We start from the raw sequence: 22,208 nt of genomic DNA on the forward strand, positions 1-22,208 counted from the left end.
AGTGTGCACCACTTCGTTAGCTTGCACACTTATCCAGTGGGCGAACTAGCTCCCTAAGGGAATGTGATTGCATTGTTTAAATACTTCAAAGGCTGTCACACTGAAGAAGGCCAGGATCTCTTCTCTTTCTGGCTTGGCATGGAGTAATTGGCTTAAGTCGGATGAAGTCACATTCCAGCTGTACATCAGGAGGAACTTCCTGTTAAGAGTACAGTTCCCACCAAGTCATCTCTCCCCTCCCCAGCTCCCCCCTCAGTGTGTCCCCCACAATAGTGACGCTCAGGAAGAAGAGGTGAAGCACAACCAGCCCCCACACCAGTCCACAGAAAACAGGATGCAGTCCCCACACACACCTGCAAGAAATCTCCAGCAGACGGGAGGTTGAAAAGCACTGGTCTACCCAACATCAGGTTCCTAAGCACACTTAGGTGAGAATGACTGTATTAATCTTAAACATGTTTAACTCATGAGTAATTTTGGAGCAGGTTGTCTGCAAGGACCACAACAAAGGCAAGGTACTGGGCAATTCAGTACTTCAGTGTAATAGCCCCATGTTTTTGCCACATCCAATAGTACAATTGGAACTGGCAGAAACTAAGGCACTCATTTTAAGAGGGTTTTTTTTTTTTTAAAAGGAAAACACAATCACTTTAAATATTTGATTTATTTATTGCAGGCTTGACAAAATGGTTCTTGCTGTCCCTGGTCACCTCTCCTGGGTTCAGGACCAGCTCTTTTCTCCTGTAGAAGCAATGCACCAAGTTAAACTCTTTCTACTGAGGATTGATATATCGCAACATGGGCAAAATATAATGCACTGAATAGTACATGGCACATTAACTGTTTAAACTGAAGCAAACTGAATCCCAAGTCTGAATTCAACCGGTTAGATACAATGTGATTCTACTAGCACAGAAGCAATGATATACATTCAAGATAGATTTTCCAATTTTAAAAAACCTATATGATCTCCCCCTCAAGTAACTATTACAGGACTGAGCAGCACGCTTATGGCTGATAATAGCTATTAAAACCTTAACCTATTTAAAGCCCAATTACACTGGAGAGAACAGCATCCATCTTAATTTATTTAAAAAAATTTATACCCTGTCTATGCCAAAGGTCTCAAGATGGCATTACAATAAGCACAATAAATAGAACAAATAGATAAAAGCCATCATTAAAACATTAAACGTTAAAATACGGGGAAAATAAAAAGGGTTTGGGCTGGTGTCAAAATGAATAATGTGCCAGCACCAGACACACCTCTCTGGGGAGCAAGTTCTAAAGCCAGGACACAACTGCAGAAAGGGCCCTTCTCCCAGTAGCCACTCTTCTGATCTCCTTCAATGTGGGCTCCCAAAGGAGGACCCCAGAAGAGGATCTTAGGGGTTGGGCAGGTGTATATGGAAGGAGACGCTTTCAAATATTCTGGCCCTAAACCATTTAGCTTTATACATCACAGTTAACACTTTAAATGGGGCCTGGATTTCAAACTGTAGCCAGAGCAGGTGGTACGGGACTGGCTTCACACCTGTCAATCCCTGTCAAAAGCCTAGCTGCTCTATTTTAAACCAAATGAACTATCTTGACCATCTTCAAGGGCAGCCCCACATACAGCAGATTAGAACAGTCCAATCAGGAGGTTATCAGAGCATGGGCTACTGTTGCTAGACTCAGCTCATCCAGATAAGGATGTAGTTGATGGACCAACCAAAGTTGGTGGAAAGTGCTCCTCGCCACAGTAATCACCTGGAACTCCCAAGAAGAACTCTAGGTAGAGGAGCACTCCCAAAACTGTCCCTTAGAGAAAGTGCAACCCCATCCAGAACAGGGCAAAAATCTAATGAACACTGGGCACCTAATGAAATCCTGTCCAGAGAAACTCACTCCTGGGAGCAATGCCTGCTCCGTAAGGAAACCACAGAACATGCCAGGGATGCTGTCCTTCACCAGAAAAAAGGGGAAAAAGTGGGTTTGGTTTTTGTTTTCCTGCAACTATGGGAAAAGCTGGAGTAAAAAGAGGTAGTAGAAAAAAGCCAGTAAAAGGTGGCAGGGCCAGTTCACAGCTGCAACAGCTATCAACTTTAAGGATGAAGTTGCTCCTTTACATGACAGCAATTCTAATTTACATTACCTTACCTTGCCAATCAGGACAAATGGAAGGATACAAGCCATGTGAAAATAGCCTCTACTACACTACAGAAAAACGGAAGAATTCGCTTTTGCATTTTAACAGTATACATCACTAAGCCTAGCAAAAAAAAGATTCATCAGCATTTTCACAGGCCAAGTTTGAAATTGGTACAACCTTCTGCATAATGTACATTTCCTTCTATATCGAACTTGAAACATGATGTAACAAAAGGTTCAAATTGATTTAGGAAACTGCTTGTTTGCAATACAAAATTTCCCGGACAGCAGCAATGTCCCATGCTAACCATTCTCATACTTACCCACACACTGTGTAGTGCTTTCCACTCTCCATTTTGTCATGCGGTCATCCGCTGGTTAGTACTCTAGTGTAAGAAAAAGCAGATTTGTAGTATCACTAATACGAAATGTAGATAGGCTTTAGAATTTACCACTGAAGGTACTCTTGGTTGGATAACTTTAAAGCTGGTTACTGTGGAATGCTTTTTTAGGCAAAACAAAAAACTAACTCAGATTGATTCAATACAGTTTTTTTAAAAAAGAAACTATTTTCATACAAAATACCTTAGTCATCACTTCAGAGTATACCATATTAACAATTAACTCAAAACAAGCTACAAAATTTTGAAAAAGATCTAGCATTGCTTTTTATAACCCCATGGTTGCTGTTCCATGATGTATCAGACTAATTTATGCCACACTTGATTTTCAGAATTCTATCAGAAATATTTTATTTTGTTATCTATGAAGTGTTATTAGAATATTCTTTAGGAAGAACATCCAGATTTCAGTACATTTCCAAACAGGAGTTATTCCTGGCTTCTGGCATCACATTCTCCTTTAGATTTCTGCCAGTTCACTGAAATTCTGAACCAAGATGTCCTAAATGAAAAGCAGAGTTTAACATTTCAATTAAATAGTCCTTTGAAGAGTATATAAAGTAGAAGCCACTTTCATGCTTGAAGTCACTCATTTTCTGGTTCAGAGGCAAACAGTTTAAGATAAGCCTAAAAGCCTCTGTACTTGTGCTACTAATGTAACAATCCTGCACTTACCTGCAACTCCTACAGATTTAAACTGGGCCTGTCCACATACAGGTGTGTGCTTTAAGTTTGATCAACTGAAACAGGAGTGGGAGGCCTGCAAGCCTCCTGGTGCCTGCCTTCCACGTGTGTTGGTCTATGGCCATGCTGACTGGGCAAGAGTATTCTAGTTCAATACATCTGAGAGCAATGGGATCGGGGATTACAAAATGGACTTAAGCTTATCAGTTATAGCAAAACATCTGAAACTAAGCAGCTCTTCACATGAAACCGCAAAGAACCAACATTTTGGATGTGCAACCCTCATTTACATCACCCAGTTTTAGGATTATGTGAAAGTTGTACACAAGACTTTACAACACAACGTAAGTGGAAGTTACATATGCAATGTGTTGCCTGCACACTGAGTAAAATAAGCCACAGCGCACGATGGCATATTATCTCAGCAATTATCAACTCAAAAGTAATGGTTTCATTTATTGCCATGATGTCTAAGATCCAATTTGATGGTGGGAATTCTCAGCTCAGCTCCTCAAACTCTGGCTTGCTTTCTCTCCATCCTAAGTATGACTCACACCAAACATTAGTGCAAATGTCCAGTAGGTAACATATTACAGATTCACAGATTCTGCATATGATTTGCTTGCTCAGGATACTTAGTGGGTTAGTGCAAAGAAGGAGTCCGCTAGAATTCCTGGGCATTTAAGGACTTGGTCTTGGCTTGGTTTGCTTTGTAGGCCAGGGCTAAGCATGAGAAACAAGTATCGCAAGCACAAGAAAATCAGATTTCAGATAGACCTTTGCATCACTAGTTTATCCCTAAGTTAATTATTTTATGAAAACAAAGTACATAACCAGGTTAGTAGACAGAGCCTTATTGTTTCTCCTCCCATTTCTATGAGCTGCAAAACAGCTGTCATTTATGCATGTCAGAATAGAGAAACCAAATGGGACAATGGAAAGATCCTTACAGAGGAGGTCTGAGAAAAAAGGTTTGGAAGACATTCATATGACGGACATGTTCAAGGCTGGTGAATATTATGCCTTGTGCTGTGTCCATCTCCCCCATTCAAAAGGTTTAGCCTCTGATCACTGCTTGGCTATATTTGACTTGACGGTGATCCTTACCTCACATGGAACAGCACTCTGATTTCATCCAGCTGGTATTACCTTCACCTAAAGAATAAGAAATGAAGTTAGCACGGGAATACAGACTGCAGAGTTTCTGAAAACAGAAATTTAAACATCAGCGTTAACTTATGGATTGGTAAATTGAGGGGAGTTTACAAATTATGCCAATACAGTCATTGGGAAGCAGCATGGGGCACAAGAAGATGAATGCTTTATTTCAAAAGACTGAAACACAGGATAGTGAACAAATGCAGCTAGTCCTAATGACTTCTGAACCCTCAACTGCCAGCCTACGCATGAGGTATTTGCAGCCAGAGGTGTGTCACCCCGTATGTGCAGATGCAAAGCCACTGCATTCCACTACTATGTTGCCTCTCTGAATTGCTGCCATACTCCCCCCTCCCCATAAACCAAATCATCCTGTGTACTAATTGAACGCCAGTCCAAATGTCTTCAGAATCTTCACAATACAGATAGGGATTTTTTTCTTAAAATTTCTACTAACTTTTCTCCTGCCATTGTCCCTCTATCCCACAAGTCCCTCTTCAGAGTCTCATTAAGGGCACACAGTGAGTGAAAGGACAACCTTTCCACCTGCAACTAACACTTAACGGCCCTTAAGAAGGTAAGGAGACACTGCCAAGCCAGTCAATGTGCCAGTTTCCTCAAGTCCACATCTTGGCTTAATCTTTTTGCAAAACAGAAGGAACACACACATTTTAGGATGTAGTAACACAAATCATGTTCTTCTCCATCACTCGCTATTTATTTGCAGCCATCCCTTTCCACATCCCATTGTACTGGTGTTCAATGCCATAGTTATCTGATGGGGAATTGTATACACCCACCATGGGCTTTCACAGGCACATGCTAATGTAACAATCCAGAGTGGGAGAGGTCTCCTCTTAGTCTCCTCCCACCACCCAGCACCCACCCCTGCAGCATTTGCTTAACCCCACCAAGTGGCATAAAGACAGATCTGCAACTGACCTGTTGATTCCAACCTTGCTAGCTGTGATGGTGGAAAACAACCAATGGTCCAAACACACCTAAAAAAGCACAATCTCTTCATGTTGGGCTTCGTTTTAGAGCAAGTGACCACAGGCCTTCCTGTTCAGCAGGAAATCATTTGCAGAGGTTCACCCTCCCCTTGTTGCTTGAATGTACAGCTAGCCACAGATTGGTTTCTTGAGCTATTGGGGTGGGACTAGGGGACTGCAGCCAATAGCTTTGCACTCAGTATAGTAAATCAGTTTCCCTCCCCCTTAAGGTTCTGAAGTGCTTCTCTCCTGACAGCACCAGTAAATCCAAACTGAGGGCCTAGCAGATTACGCATAATGTATTCTGGCACCACACTCCTGAGCTCTGATGTCAGCTTTTGCAAGAAATCAAAACAATTCACGGACCAGAATGAAAATTAAAATGGAACACAATGCAAGCACTTAGTTATTTTTCATGCCACTTACACAAAGTGGTATTTGAGCAGACAAGAGTTACTGCCTGTAAAGGTATCTACCATATGCCTGTCAGCACTGTAAGTATATGGTCCACGGACTTATTCCAGCTCAACTGCTCTAAGTGAGAGTATCAACTCAATCCAATTATGCAGAGAGCAGTTATTGATTAAATCCCACACATCAAGAAAATTCTTGACATATTGGTCACAAATGAGATCTACTGTGGATGAACGTATTTGCAACCCTATCACACAGGACACATACTGGTTTTTGAATGAATTCATGGTGATGCTATAGTCACTGGCAGTGGAGTCCTAGTTTGAAGAAACTATTCTTGCAATGTTATATACTTTACATACTCCAGATTACAAGCATACCTTTCTCTTGCAAACTGGGTAAGACTGGCTCATCCAGCCCACAGCCTGGTTATCTTAAGGATTCATTGCTGAATCCTGGTCATTAGCAAGCATCTTTTCTTGAAATACAATACCTAGGTATGACGGAAGTATACTTCAACTCTGAGTTATTATATTGCTTATTCTTGTGCATTGGCCAAGAACCAGATAAGAAACACTGCTTACAAACACATAATGTTGAACTAACTATCACAACAAAGCCAAGAAATCTGGAGGGTAATACATGTTAGGTATGTAACCCCATTATATCTTTCCACAACCAATAAACCAAAAGCAGCTTGGTCAGATGTATGAAATATGTGAAGTGGGAGCTATCAATTCTTCAGTGTACTGTTTGAACAAGTGTCATAGCCAACATCCCACAACCACCCAAACGCATTACATAACTGACTACTACCGTTACAATATACCACTCCCCACCTTCCAAGCTCAGTAAAGCAACCATTTTTTTGCCCTGGGCAAGTTATCAATTCATCTGCCTAGCCAAGAAAAAGCTGCCATGTGACTTTTGCCATGAGTCTGTTATGTATGAAAAGACTTATTCCTATGAGCAACCAACGGGACCTTGAGCAGTTAGGGTATTTACCAAGTAGTACTCCCTTTCCCCTCCCCACTGAGTTCTGAGAAGGTCTTTGGCACACAGTAAAGATGGAAGCAAGTCATATGCACGAAGAATCAATCACGGGTCTGAGGCACACTTCTCAGCATCACTGTTAACTTGCCTAATGCTGATTGCAGGCTAGGCCTCAACTCTAAGCAACATACAGTATGAGTAGTGCTGCACTGAAATCCCATGGTCAGGAGTGTGATGCCAGAGTACCCCCACAGCAAGATTACACAGAAAGTCACCAAGTTAGATTATAGTGCTTTTTACCTACCTGTATGCAGGCGACAATGAGAATCTCGGAGCAAGCAGGAATACTACATCCAGGTCCTAATGTCCATTGCCACTTGTGGTACTACGTTCCTCACAGTTATGCACTGCAGAAATGCTGTCTAAGTGCTGTTACGTAGCAGGCCACTACTTTTAAACAGTGTCAAATTGCAGTCTCAACTCCAGAAAAAAGCATGCTGCCACAAGTGGTTGCCAAGGAGACGCCAAGAACTTTTTCAAAAACGGAGGTACCACAGAATACGCACAGAAACAGAAATTCAGTTATTAATAACTGGCAAAGATGTGGGTATAGCATGCTTGGGGTGTCCAACCCTTGGAAGACCCTGGAATGTGCACTGATGTCCTTTTATAAAAGCATGGCGGGCATGCGTAAGTTTAACAGTCACTCTTCTGCTCCAAATGCACTGGTTAAGTAAGCCCAAACAAAGGTTGAAGATGCTTTTGGAAAAGCTACTCAAGAAACATCCAATTCAGTGAAAATCCAGTATAAATTAATTTGCTAGTACTTAGGGACCACCCTACTTAACGTGCTTTGAAGTAAAACTACTGTACAGGTACTGAATGTGCAGTTGACAACAGCACTTGTCAGATTAAGTATAAGAATTTCCTGCAGCTCCCACTACTTCCTTCCAGATTTATTATCAGCCTACTTTTAGACAGAATGAAACAAGAGATGAACCTTAGGAAGATAATGGGACCATCAGCCTCCTTCACTCTTCAAGATTACAGTACTACAAAAGAGCATGGTTTAGGTATGTGCCAGCATCCTAAGGAAAAATGGCATGTAATCTGAAAAATAAACTGAAAATTAGTGTCCATGTCCAAAGGCCCCCAACTCTGTTGATCTCAAAATTTCCTACAGTGGGTGTCCTGGGAACACCCTTTTAAAAGCTGACCTGCAAATGGCTGAGGCCCTAACACACAATGACATTTAATCTGAATTGTATTACAAGGGTATCTCTGCATCAGTAACTGCAGGTTAATTTTTCCCCATACAGTTTAAATAGCAGCTGGCTTCATCTTTCATATTCTTGAATGCATCTGGGAATGCAGAACCATCCAACCACAACACTCTATTAGAAGCAATCATCCAGCAACCTTGACGATCAACAGTTTACCGGCATTTTTGCATTTAAATTGGTTGCTTAGCACATAACCTTTGTACTAACAAGTTTGCATAGTCAAAGTGCTTAGTAACTTATGGCACCAAGACTTTACCCACTGATGTTACAAAAACTTTAAGGCAGTCCATTCTTCTCAAAACCAAGTAAGGTGTTTAAAGCAGGGATGGGGAATCTGGACCTAAGGGCTTAATTTTTATGGGACTGAGCAACACCAAGAGAATAGGAAGGTTGGGAGACAGTCAAAATGGAGTAATAAAAGCTGGGGAGACCAGTTTAGATTTCTGTCAAAAGCTATTCTGTTCTTCCACAGCCACCTCCTGGGAACGAAACAGCTGAGAAAGAGAGTATCTCTGCCCACTTTTTGGCTCCAGACTCACACACTGCTGGCTTGTAGCTCCAAATTACCTCTAAATAAATGTGTCATCAGAAAATCAGTTCCCCACCCCTGATTTAAATAATTAAATGCTATGTAGCACTCAAGAATTGGTCTCCAATCAGGTTGATCTTAATTTCATCAACCCCTAGTGCTTTAACTGGGTAACTCTGCACCCAGCATTTTAGGTGTTATCATGGATTCCAGGACACCTTGAATTCATACACGTGTTTTTAATAAGTTAAGGCTGAGAAATGCAACTCTTCTGCAAGGTTCAACACAACTTTGTACTATGCAACCCTTGTATTTAGACTTCCAAGTGTCAAATGTTATCTGGCAAGTTACTACAATGCAAGACTCTATGAAATATTTTAACCCTGAAGTTTCAAAGGATACTTTCGTTTTTGCACTCCAGTTCCCAAATTATGATACAAGTTATAAAAATACAAGTGCCCTCCCATATTCACTGCTTGTGACAAGCATGATTAAATGTTAACTGTAAATTCAGTCACCCAAATCCTATACACTGAGTCATATTGAAGGAATGTCACACTGAACCATCCTTTAAGGGGATATCAGTATATACAAGCCATGTCATGACTTATGGAACATGGAATGGAAATGCTGTTAAGATACCCAGCAGCAAATGCTACCAGATCACACCCACAGCAGCAAATCCCACATTACTCAGTAAAATCTAACTTATCTGACTGCATCATTTGAAAGTTAACCCTGGATTATTTTATAAAGTTTCCCTTTGCTCTCTTACTGAAGGGCAACTGAGGTTCCTAAACTCAAACAAGCACTAATAATGCTGCAACTTCTGTAGAACTCAAGCTAGAGACTTTGCAGAGTGAAACTTCACCTGTAACATTTCATGTTTAAGTCTTGTTAGGTCAACATTGCATACTTGTAGGTAAGTAGGTCAATTAAGACATTTTATGCCATGGCAGCATCTAAGGCATACTGCGCAATACACCAGATTAGAGCCAAGCAATGTACTGCACACTGGAAAGTGCAGCATATTCACCCTGTATACTTGAAACTGCAATTGGCAAAGTTTACAATATAAGAATCATTGCTACATTTAGTCTATTTATTTTAAGCACAGTAAAAAAAGTTTACACTTGGGAATTCAAATGGCACACGGTACACTGCCATCAAGGTAGGGACGTTATACATCAAAAAGCTAGGTTTTGAACACTGCATTACATAATTGTATTTTTCTTGCCCAGACCACTTACAAATGCTAGGTCATTAAGTTTCTAACATCCATAAAAATGTAGCTTTCTTACTAAAATGCAAGAATTAAAAAAAAGTAGTGTCTAAACAAGACAAACAGAACTGGAATGAAAATCTAGGAGTCACATCTAAAATCGGGGTTTTTTGTTTGGGCCTTCATATTCTTCTCTCCCTCTCCCATAAGCTGCTGGAGTTCCAGGCCCCATTCCTCTAGGGCCCTGGCCACCTACAGGCCCCGCACCTCCCTGCCCAAATCGCTCAGGGCGCTATTAGAACAGTGTTAAGAGTTCATTATGTGTAGTTGATGTCCATGTGTGTTAAGTATATATTTTAGAAGGTTCCGTAGTCAACGTTCGTCGATACAATCACCATTGAGTCGATCCACAGGTACCGGGAACATAGAAAGGAAAAAAGGGTAATTTAATAATTAGTTTAATTTAATACATGCCTTGAGGTATGTTCCCAACTTGATCCATTCTCAAATGTCTGTTTCAGCAAACAGATACTCCCTGAAGTGCTAAAAATGCAAGCATTAGTATAGGCTTGAACCAAGAATCCTCTCAGAAAAGAATTCTGGTAATCTGCCACAATTAATTGATCATCTGAACTGCAGTACAAAGTTGTCAGTCAACTAAACCTAGCAAGAAGCCAGGTTCTGCTCCCTGAAACATTAACTGCCTCATGTAAAGCACATGCCTACTCACCAGTTAAAAGGCATGAGACCTTCTCCTTTGGGAAATGACTAGTGATTACAGTCTCTTAAATGCAGAAGCCGTTGCTAAGACTTTGATAAACTTTGTTAATAAGCTAATTTAGTACAAGGATTAACATGATCCTAAATGTTTTTCTAGCAAAGACGCCAAAAAAGCAGGAAACAAACTTGCACTTTTAAAAGTTGTTGCACTGCACTAATAAAGCCCAAATAGGCTCTAATATCATTATGAAGTTTAGCAAAAAGTCCACTATAAATTTGCAGTTACAGAACACCTTCAGTCTCCCATGGACCCACAAAAAATCTCCCAGACTGCAATAAAGCAGACCAGTTAACCTACCAATTTATTTACTGTACTCTGTTATTGAGCTATTAGGCACAAAGAAGGGTGTAATAGATCAAAGACTGTTATTAGTGCTGTGAGGTCAGCTTAGAAACTAGTGGCTTACTACAGAGCCAATTCACTTTAGGGACTCCTCAGACTAACTGTATGAATCCCTTAACCAGATACAGATGCTGACTTATTATGTGAAAGGCTCATACGCACGTTTTTCTCCCCAGTAATTCCACAAACCAAAACCTAGATTCCAGAGTGCTTCCACCACAAAAATCACTGATGACACATCAGATGCATGAGCCCTTCACTGATTTGCATAAGTATCTAATCATGGAGTCACAAGGAGTCTGGAATTCCTACCATATTATAACGGTTAAATTTCTTCTAACAACTGTCTTACAGTTATTAGATTGCCAATTTAACCTCCCAAAGGCCAAGTTTACCAAAGATGAAGAAATCCTGTGTACAGATGTATTTGCTTGTAAGATTCTAAGATTACATACTTGAGCAGATAAACACAGTACATTGCTACATGCAAAGTACCATCCACTAGAACATCAGGCACAGTTTTCCAGTATCACCATTCCAAATGACTGAGGCTTTCAAGTATTTCATATGCTGTGTGCATATTGTTAATTTGAAAACATACATCCAGGATTTACCAAACTAATTCAATAAAATCCTATTACTAACTGCTGACTCCTTTCAACTATAGGGTCACAGCCATAGGACACCATCTGAATTAGCACCTGGAAAAAAATGAGAGATTTGTTTCTACAAAAGTGACACGAGCTACAAGTAGCTCAACTTAGGAAGCAAATGTTTCACTGCACAGATTAGCCTTGACCCACCCCCCACCACTGACCAAGATTTGGTATCATGTGTTACAGCGCACTCTTAAAAGTGAATGTGTACCACCAACACAAGCACTGACTACACTTCGTTTGCAGAAGTATTATTTACCACTTATGGGCACTGCTGCACTACTGTTGCATTACTCCAAGCAGACCCGGAGACTGTGCCACACAGAAGAGTGTGAATACAGATATTTCTCCAAAGCCTGCAAGTACAGCGGTAATCAAATTAAAAATTCATGGAGGACAAGTCTATCATCAATAACTGTTAGTCAGGATGGTTATACAGCACCTCCATGTTCACAGGCAGTGTAGTATGTCTCTGAACACCAGTTGCTGGAGAGCAGCAACAGGAGAGAAGTGCCGCCTTCATGCCTTACTTGGGGGCATTCCAAAGGCATTAAGCAGGCATTCCAACATTATTGGGTTTTAGGTACTGTGAGGAGCAGGATGGACCTCTTGCCTTATCCAGCAGGGATCTTCTTAAGTCAGGTTATTTAAGCAGTAGGCTAAACATCATGATCCATTTATATATTGTCCTTGAGAGTCAACAAGCAAATCAAGAATTACAGAACATGAAGGACCTAAAGAGAGAACTGCTTCTCTCTTCAAACACTATGGCAAAACACTATCTAAATCACTACCTGTCTAATCAGAAGCATCAGCAAAAAGGTAAAGGTTTAGTTTTCACAATATGCACTAATCTTATAATTTGGCTTGGAAGAGTGTGTCTCAATCTATTCTGTAAGTATTCATTTCATTTCTATGCACCACAGTTAACTCAAGTTCAGAAAGTGATGAAGGCCACTTCTGCTCATTAAGCTAACTCAACAAGAACTAGTGATTTTCCCCCACAAATTATTTGATTATCACAAAATTCAGAGTTCCTTTCCAAGCTTAACTAAAGAACTCCAAAGCCAACTAGCCACAGAAAAGTCTGCTGGTGTCCACAGCAAAAGTGTTTGAGTGCCATACTGGCAAAGCGTGGGCTCAGTTTCCCACTGCTCAACAAGCCTTTTGATATCATATTATGTACACTGCTGGAAAAGGAAATCCTGATTCAGTGTAGGTCACCTGGGATCAACACAAATAAGAGGTGCTTCACATCTGCAAAATCTGTTTGAAACGGAAGTCAAGCTGCCACAGAATACATTACCATATCGCTTCCCATCATAGAGCCACTCATAGATGTTTGTCCAACTCCAGGACTGGTTTCATAGCCAAGGCCAGTACCACCCCCTAAAGGTGGGAATTTCTGAGCAGCTGTACCATAGGGATCTACAAAAGGAAAAAGTGATTACAAAGGGCAGATCACTGTTCATTTGCGTGAGCTAATTCAACTAAAAAGACTTACCTCCCATATTCATTGTGGTGGTGCCTCCCATCCTCATGTCTCTCTCCCTCTGGCAAAGAAAAATACACAGCTTCAAGAACAGGTAAACCCCTTCACAAGCCTGCACTCCTGGACACATGGACAGCTATAAATACTCTGTGGGCTGTCAACAATTCACTGCATTCCACAAGCAAAACTAGAACATTTTAATATTCCAACTACAGAACTAAGCAGATGGGATTCATAGGGATTAGCATGCAAGACAGGCACCTGTGTAACAAGATTACTGAAATTCTTCCAATCCTGACTTACAGGGTCCATATAACCCATTCTACTGTAACTTTCTTCCCTCTGTCTTCTCATTTGCTCTTCCATCTCACGCTGGCGGATCATCATCTCCTCCTCTCGCCTACGGCGCTCTTCTTCCTGCCTGAAATTCAGATTATCTATTAGACTTCAAAGCATTAACTTATCTGTGGAGACTCAAAAAACACCTGTTAGTTTGTATCATGATGCTATCATACACTAAATTATGAATTGAAAGCTTCCACAATAGCATCAAACTACTATTACTACTCATTACACATAAAGTAATGTTCAGCTAGGGTTAACAGGCTAATGCATAAACATAAGGCTGAAAGCTGGTAACATACCTCAACTGCATTTCCTTGCGTTTTTGCATCTCTTGATTGTGAAGTTCTTCCATACGCCTCAATTCTTCCTGTCGCCTCATGAGATCTGAAAAAATGGTTTAAATCACCATTGCTATAAACATTGTAATAATTACAGGTGATCAGTATCTGATCTGTTATTTGGAATATTTCTAACCTGTCCAATCACTATGTGTCTCTGGATGGCTTACAAAAAAGTCTTCTCAGGGTCGTATGTCTGAACCAGAGTACAGCTAAACATGTTTCACTGACAAATCCAATTTTTAAAAAAGCACCAGGCTGCCAACCATCTAAGCACTCGTGTTTAAAAATAAAGATGTTTAAACTTCCAGATTTAAGAGTCAGGGCCATGTATGCATGTGAGAATACACTGACTTAGCAATAGCTTAACCACATCTGGACAGCAGCAGTAAGGTAGCCAGTATTTCACAGCACCACACTTCCAAACAGTCTTCCAGCAATATTATGCATGTAGTATTTATTCAGGAGGTTCTCAAAAATAAAACACCTGATTTTAAGTAGCAAGTCTGCAATACTGCTACACTGCAATGTATAATGTAGCTATATTTGAACCACATCCTGCAGAATCTGAATGTTTTAACAGAAGGATGGTACAAATAGATCCAGGGGACTACCAACTCCTTCAGAGAAGGAATGGATCCAGCCACGTTAAACAAAGTAGTTATTTAGCTGTTTTGAAAAAAAACCTAACATGGCTCCAGATTATGTCTAACAACTATAAGATAGTTGCTAATATCACCTTCTTGAGCAAGGAATACATGCAAACAAGTAGTTGTTGGCCAACTCCAGGCATTTCTAAGCACTCTTCTCCCATACACACTCTCCTAGACCCTATGATCTTTTTCAGCAGTACTTCGGAAGCCCTTACTCAATGAAAGCAATTAAGTGGCTACTAAGACTGTCTCTGTGCATCTCACATAACTGCTACATGGGGTGTCACTTTTTGGCATCAAGACAGACCTTTTTAGTTTTTCTGCTTTCTAGTTTAGGTCTGGTACATCTTTGCACTGCCACAAGACTGTTTCAACTTTTATACTGTTTAATGCATTTACATTGTATAAGTTTTAATTGTGTATTTTCCAGAAAGCTTTGGCAATCAGGTGGTAGTCAAAAGGACACAAACCAACCAGCTAAGAACCCTTTACCTTGACGCAAGAGGTTTGCCTGATGCTCATGATAGGCATCTTCCATTTCGCTTTCCAGTTTATCCTTGGCATCTTTCATATTTTTTTCTACTTGATCTCTCTGTTGTTTCTCCATTTCATCCAAAGATTTCCAGCGCTGGGAATATTCATATTCAAAACTTCCAGGCTGTGCAAACCGTGGAGGAGTCTCTCTCTCCCTAGAAATTCAGTTGAAAATCCAGTTAACACGTCTACACTAATCAGTAGTTAGCAGCAATGTTGGCAAAGATAGCCATCAAATCAAGACAAAACTTTCAGGAAAAGTGAAGTCCATGTGTACGCTACAACACAGCAATCTAAGAACTTCATATGTATAGTATTATATTGTCAATCAATTATATTATATTGTTCAATTATTTTATTATCTATTTAGCAGACTCATATGCCACCCCATTCACCTAAGCCTTGGGGCAGCTTACAAATAAATATCAGTAGTACAATAAAATACAGTTGGAGACATCCTGGCCAAAGTTGTTAAAATAAATAAAATCAACAATTAAAATGACATTTAAATAAAAAGCTCTTGGCCTGGCACCAAAAAGTAAATACAGATGGCGCCAGGAGAACCTTACTGGGGAGCGCATTCCATAGGTTGGGCACCACCGCAGAGAAAGCTCTCCTCCAGGTGCTCACCCTCCTAATGCGATCAAGGGGCGGGAGGGCACATATGGACGTAAGCGCTCCTTTAGGTAACCAGGACCCAAGCCGTTAAGGGCTTTATAGGCAATAACACCTTGAATTGGGCCCAGACTTCAATGGGGAGCCAGTGAAGCTGACGGAGCACTGGAGTTATGTGAGCACAACACTAAGTCCCCATCAGCAACCTGGCAGCTCTGTTTTGCACCAATTGAAGTATCCGGACCGTCTTCAAGGGCAGCCCCACGCAGAGCACGTTACAGAAGTCTAGTCGGTAAGTTACCCATGCTTGTATCACTGTCGCCAGGCAGTCATTCTCCAGGTAGGGACGCAGCTGGTGAATCAGCCAAAGCTGAAAGAAAGCGCTTCTTGCCACCGCTGTTACTTGAGCTTCAAGCGAAAGCTCTGGATCAAGGAGCACTCCCAAGCTGCGGACCTTGTCCTTAAGAGGGAGTGCAACCCCACTGCAACTACCACCAAGTGATCCTATGGCCCGTAGATAATATCTGAGGGGCCATACAATGCTTCAGATTCCCCGCTCCAAAGTAAGAGACAGCATTCCAACATCAGAGCTAGGCAGAGTTTCAGGCCCTCCCCCTACTTGCCCCCCCCCAATGCCACCAGAGAAAAACTATACAGGCTGTTCTTTGAGGTCAGGAGGATGTTATCCTGATGACTCTCTGGCTATCTTTTCTCCTTTCAAAACACTTTAGGTAGGCAAAAATGTCCATCTGAGTAAAATGCACAGGAAGATGAGGAAGCAAAGATGGCCTCCACTGCTCCTCCCATTCTGAACAAGATTACCCTCCAATTTCAAAAGTTTACATGCATAAAGATATGTCTGTGCTCTGACTAAAGCAGTAACCACAATATAAGTCAATTTAGTCAACCATCATAATACAAGTAGCTCAATTTGTCAGAAAGCCCACTGCTCCAATACAAGAATCCCATCAGCCTCGCTCCCTTGCCAGATAAGGACCCTTCCTGTTTCTGTTCCAGCTGAAACACTGTGCACCTACTGAGAATTGCTCAATTGTCACCAATATATTGGGGGGGGGGTGTTAGCTGACTGCTCTCCTAGATTTAAGGGTTTTTTATTTCTGCAAATTATGCCTTCCTCTCACTCCTTAGTGGCTCTGTTTCCATTTCTGCCAGTACTGTCCAAAATTCATGCCATTTTTTCAGGTGATGATCACAAGAAAAAGCTTATCATGCACATTATCTCCTCAAGCATGAGATTAATTATTAAAAAATGCACTGAAGATCATAAGGGAAATATGCTATTGAGCAAACTTATCTCCAGTGCACAGAATCAGTTCCTCCAAAATTTCACAATTCAGCTACATTAGGCTTGAGGAAAATACACTTATGATACAAGCATACAGAATTAACATGGTATACATTTTGTCAACAAAAGCCGATGTCAAGAAATTAAATTCTCTCAATTCAGGGTAAAGAAAAGCATTTCTCAATATGGGAAAACATTTTTAGTAATTGGCAATGAGATTCATTGAGGCAAAAAGAAAAGATGACCTTACCAGCCTTCAACCAAAAGTAGGTTCTTATGCTATTTATATAACTTTAAATCTTACTTTTGATACATTGGGTTTTTCTGGGCAAGTTTTTCCGGAAGACCATCTTCATCATCCAGTTGCTCAAGTGGCTCCACAATAACTGGCCTGGGAGTTCTAAAACCCAAAGCAAAATATGTTAAATATACCAATACACATGTACACTTATATATTTACTTTTGAGTACTGACCTTCGCATTCAGTTATCTAAAGGCCAAGTGCTACAATCCATTATATACAACTAGACAAAACACTGCAATCTACTCACGTTGTCAACAGAAAGACACCTTCAGTGCATCGTTCAAATGCTTTTCGTGCTGCAGGCTTCGATGCAAATTCAACAATGCCTTTTCCTGTAGATCTGCCACGATCATCTACTATCACAATAGCTCTTTCAATAGGGCCAAACTGAGAGAAGGCTTCCTCCAGTAGTTCATTCGATACATATGGGGAAAGATTACGGACAGAAAGGGCAGCTGCATGGGTGGCAAAACGCACACGAAGCTGTCTTCCTCTCATGGGAATATCATCGAGTTCTGCCTTTGCTATTTCAGCTAGAGCTCGGGATTCCTGTGAATGAGTTAATAACAATGACATTGTTAGATTATTAAGAATTAAAAAAATGCTCTAATTGTACAAAGAGTACAAGAATATTACTGCATAAAAATGTTATACTCAATGTAGAAATAATGCTTACCAGTTTGATAAAGCCAAAGCCTTTTCCTTTATTGATAAAGACTTCACCAGGTTCACCATATTTAGAAAATAGCCTTTTAAACTCCTCTTCTGTGATATCAGCAGGCAAATTCCCAACAAAAAGACGACATCGTTGAGTGTAAGTCTTCTCTCCAGGCCTTCTCAAAAGAGAGAGATTGGCTTTGAAGCCCTAAAATACACACAGAGAGACATGACTTGCTAAGATGTTGGGTATTGCTTGATATGCAAAATATAAACTGATGGCCCTGCAAAGTCAAATACGATGCCACTTTCCTCTAGAGTGCACTAGCATTTATTTCACATAGTATTAAGCATATACATACATATGCATTATCACCCCTCATCACTACATGCATCTCTCAAGCTAGCACCCCAATCGATAAGCAGTTCTGTTCTGCTGCTCCTAGGAAATGTACTTCTCCTTCCATACTTAAAGACCAACACTTGAAGAATCAAAATTTGTTTGAGAAATGGTTATACTTCTCACCAACTAAATAATTTTCTGGCTTTACTATAAATCATCTCTGCACATCCCACTAAGACCTATTGCCTCATATTCCTTTTCATTAAAGAAAAGTATTTCCAGCACTGGTTGCTGCCATCTTAGTTTTAAAGCTGTTTTGTACAAGTTTTCCAGCTATTTTTTTTAAATTCTAAACTGCCCTTTGGCCAAACAAGTTTCAGGGCACTGTCCAAGCTATATTTGTATTACTATAAAAGGCAAAAACTTTTAATACAAGCTGTAAATTTGGGAAATAGTCCACAAAATAAGTAGATGTTAATATAACCAGTTAAAATGTGGAAAGAAGCATATCTTGCTGCAAGCCAGGGCACCATTTCTCTTCCCAGAACTGTTACCGAATCACAATGCCAGAAATAAAATTCTTCACACTGATTTCCTTCGCAAAGTACACCCTTTGAAAAGAAATTACATTTTCACCACCAACTGGTCATTAATATTTATTGGCAGTACAATCATTAAGTTAGAAATTATAACACTCACCCCTGTACCTTCTCATGTAAGTGAACCTTACACAATATACTGAAGTCCATTACAACTTAATACTTATTTTCTATAGCCACAGGCTCCTTCCCATATTTATCAGCATACACATATACAACCTAGCTTCTGTATGAACACTCTCAGCCTAGCCTGAGTCCATTCCACACCCTTCCCCAAACCCCAATTCAGTACCAAATCCGTAGCTTCAAGAATTTATTTCAATCTCCAGAGCAAAGCCAAGTAACTTCTCACAGCTTAAGTCCATTACGAAGTCATTTATAACTTCTCCATCATCCAAGGTATCACCAAAAACAATTTTAACTCCATTCTTCCAAACATGATAATAAAATTAATCGTCTATACCACACTCGGTATCATGCTTATTCACATGGAGCTATTCTGCTCCCCAAACCATGAAAAACACACAGCAGAGGTTAGACCTTCACAATCAGCCACAAGTATAACAATCCTATGCACAACTAAACAAAAGCAATCCTCCTTGAATTCAGTGGAGCTTAATCTCACGTCACTGAGCACTGGGTTACGTCCTAAGGAGCATTTCAAAGGCCATGGATTACTGTCTCTTTCCGCCTGCGGACATTAACATTTGTGAGTAAAGACCCAATCATACATCTTAAACTTCCCGCAAACGCATTTAGGGGAGGGAAAACACCGAGATTAACCCTCCCCTCCCAGGGACAGAAAAAGGGAGCTGATATCCGAACACCCCAAATGCATAAGATTGCCCCGTCTGTGACCTTGGGCAGGCCACGCACGCTGCCTGACCTACCTCGCAGGGCTCTCAACAGGCAGGAAACTAGGAAGGAAGATCTGAACGCCCCCAAGCTTATTCAAGAGCGGTAGGAACTTCACGCAACACCCCCTCACACTAGCCATGCTGTTTTTCAAAGCGAAATTGTGACGGCTCGCAAAACAAAGACGTTCTGCACTCCTCCTTACGAAACCCCAGCGGGTACGTCCTAGGTCACCGTTCCCCTTCACCACCACAACCCGCACCCCGGCTTCGCCCGCCCAGGCCTTTTCCTCCCTCCCTCCCTCCCTCCCGGGGCCACGCCGCACCCCCCGCCCTCCGGCGCACGCGCGCCGCCACCCGGCAAGATGGCGCCGGGGAGAGCCGCGCGGCGGCGGGGAGCACGAGCCGCGCCGCCATTTTGTCTGGGTGCTCTGCAAGGCCGAGAACGGGCCGCGCGGCGCCACTCACCTCCGCATCGGACATTTTCTCCCCGCCGGGGCCTTGCGGCGGCGGCTGCTGCGACGAGTGCTGCTGCTGCTGCGAGGAGTGGTGCTGGCTCTGGCCCCCACGCCTCTCGCCGCCTCCGCGGTGCTGGCCGAGCCCTCCTCCGCCCTTGGCGCCGCCGCCCTGCTGGGAGCCTCCTGGGCCACCCTTCGGACCGCCGACCGGGCCTCCGCCTCCCGCTCCGGGAGACTGGCCGGGCCCTTTTTTGGAGCCGCCTTGGACGGAGCTTTGTCCGGGAGGTGCACCGGCTTGCTGCGTTGGCTGATCCCCTCCTCGGCCTCCACTCTGGAGCCCCGAGGCGGTGGTGGGGGTCGGGGTCGAGCTCGCCGTCGTGACGGAGGAGGCCGAGGAGGCCGCAGGCGGCGGCCCAACCTGGTTCTGCGCGGATCCCCCCACTGCAGGCGACGAACCCGCCGGACTCGAGGAGACGGAGACGGAGGCCGCGGACGACGGAGGGGTGGAGGCCGAGCTGGGCGGCTTGGCGGGTTCCGACTTCGGAGGGCCCCCGAGGCTGCCGCCGCCGCTGATGTGGTGGTGGCTGCTGCCACGGGACTGCCCCATCCCGCCCGCCATGCCCGGTGGCGGAGAGCGGAAGTCGTGGGTCCCCGGGAGGCCGCCTCGGCCTCCGCCACCGCCGCGCCGATGGAAGCCGCCTCCACGGCTGCGAAAACGGTCTCTCGACATGGCGAAAATGGTGGCGGTTGACGTGGTACCTGGCAGCGAAACGACTCTTTCCCGCCTCGGTATCCGACCGAAGACAAAATGGCGACCGCGCTGAGATTAAAAAAAAAACGGCCTCGCCGCTGCCTTTGTCCCATCCTTATATAGCCTCGCAGTACGGCACACGCTCCGCCTCTCCCTTTCCTCCGCCCCCTTTCAAGTAATCCAGTAGAAACGTATCGTGGTCGGGTTGATAGAGCTGTTAGCCAATCGGTTTCAATCTATCGACCGCCTAGCCAGAAGGGGGTGGGAATTAAAACTGCCTCCCGCCTCTTTGCTGGTCATTCGGCCAATACAGAGCCGAAGTACTCCGTAGAGTGACAGTTCCTGTATACAATAGATTCCCAAGTAGGTGGCTAAATGATGGGAGAGGTCCGTTAACTGATCTCTGCACTGATTGGATTTTTTACACAGCAGAAGGCGGGGTTTACCTATAGCATTGACTAACCCGAGGAGCCCAGATTATGCGCACTGACAGGGTTTGGATGCTAACCGAGTCGTTGGGGTGACTGCCACGTGTTTTGACCAGGTGTAACCCAGTTTTCCTTGCCATGGGTACCCATTAATTTTTTTATATATAATTGCCATGATGACAGGGTTGCAATAGCAGCCATTTAAAACGAAGATGGTGATGATAACTTGTGTATTTGTTGCTGTTATTATTGTTACTGTTACAAATGAGGCCATCAGAGTGCAGTGCCTACTCCTGATCGAGGATCTTTTGCACCATGGCTTTTTCCATGAACAAAGTATACAATCCTATGGATAGTCAGAAAAAAGGTCCACTGCTCCCTTTTGATCCTCACAATAACCACCCCCTGAGGTCAGCTAGGCTGAGTGTTACTCAGTTGCACAAAGACAGGCAGAGAGCTTCAGGGCGCATGGTTAGTGGAACCTGGATGAGTCCCATCCCAATGATTTAACCACTATGCTACACCAGCTCTATGCACAATTGGCCCTACACCACACGTTCCCCAGACTGCATCAGCACATAGCCTAATGCCCAATTTATTAAGATCAACTGATTGTCACATATGAGTTGCCAAAGGGCAGCTTTCTGGATTTCGCTGGAGGGATTGAAGAAGATAGTGAAGCTGGGGGGATGCAAGACAGCCTAAGACTGCAGCAAAAGATTTTCCAAATTATTTTCCCAGCAGCAGGGAGAAGTAACCTAAGCAGAGATAGTTTCTTGAAAGACAGCTGTGGGGGCCTTGGGGCAGGGCACAGACTAACACGTTTCCTCAGGTGTAAACTTGAATTTTTTGTGGGCACCTTTGAAGAACGATTTGTAGCACTTTTCACATGCAAGTCCCCTCCAAATGATGGTGACCTAAGAATGAAATCGCTTCTGATTGC

The 22,208-nt window shown here is 42.6% G+C and overlaps 1 protein-coding gene across 4 annotated transcripts; it reads right to left on the minus strand.

Annotated features, from left to right (window-relative positions):
* Positions 1 to 649: 649 nt before the first annotated feature.
* On the minus strand, positions 650 to 20,916 carry SFPQ (splicing factor proline and glutamine rich). 4 transcript variants are annotated; one of them, XR_006414184.1, is made up of 13 exons: positions 20,097 to 20,916; positions 17,852 to 18,040; positions 17,423 to 17,724; positions 17,176 to 17,271; positions 14,909 to 15,105; positions 13,725 to 13,809; positions 13,384 to 13,501; positions 13,093 to 13,141; positions 12,895 to 13,016; positions 7,080 to 10,101; positions 4,326 to 4,373; positions 2,457 to 2,519; positions 650 to 741 (listed from the first exon to the last, which is right to left on the minus strand). XR_006414184.1 is itself a non-coding variant. In XM_044424726.1 (11 exons), the coding sequence occupies exons 1-10, from the start codon at positions 20,814 to 20,816 to the stop codon at positions 4,350 to 4,352; spliced, it is 1,944 nt and encodes a 647-aa protein (XP_044280661.1). In that variant the 5' UTR covers positions 20,817 to 20,916; the 3' UTR covers positions 2,456 to 2,519; positions 4,326 to 4,349. The 4 variants fall into 4 exon arrangements, 1 of the variants encoding a protein (XP_044280661.1); XR_006414183.1 differs by having other exon boundaries at positions 13,342 to 13,501; XR_006414185.1 differs by lacking the exon at positions 7,080 to 10,101 and having other exon boundaries at positions 13,342 to 13,501.
* Positions 20,917 to 22,208: the final 1,292 nt, after the last annotated feature.

The sequence above is a fragment of the Varanus komodoensis genome, unplaced genomic scaffold (genome assembly GCF_004798865.1).
Source record: "Varanus komodoensis strain SLA01 unplaced genomic scaffold, ASM479886v1 scaffold15, whole genome shotgun sequence".
NCBI classification, from domain to species: domain Eukaryota; kingdom Metazoa; phylum Chordata; class Lepidosauria; order Squamata; family Varanidae; genus Varanus; species Varanus komodoensis.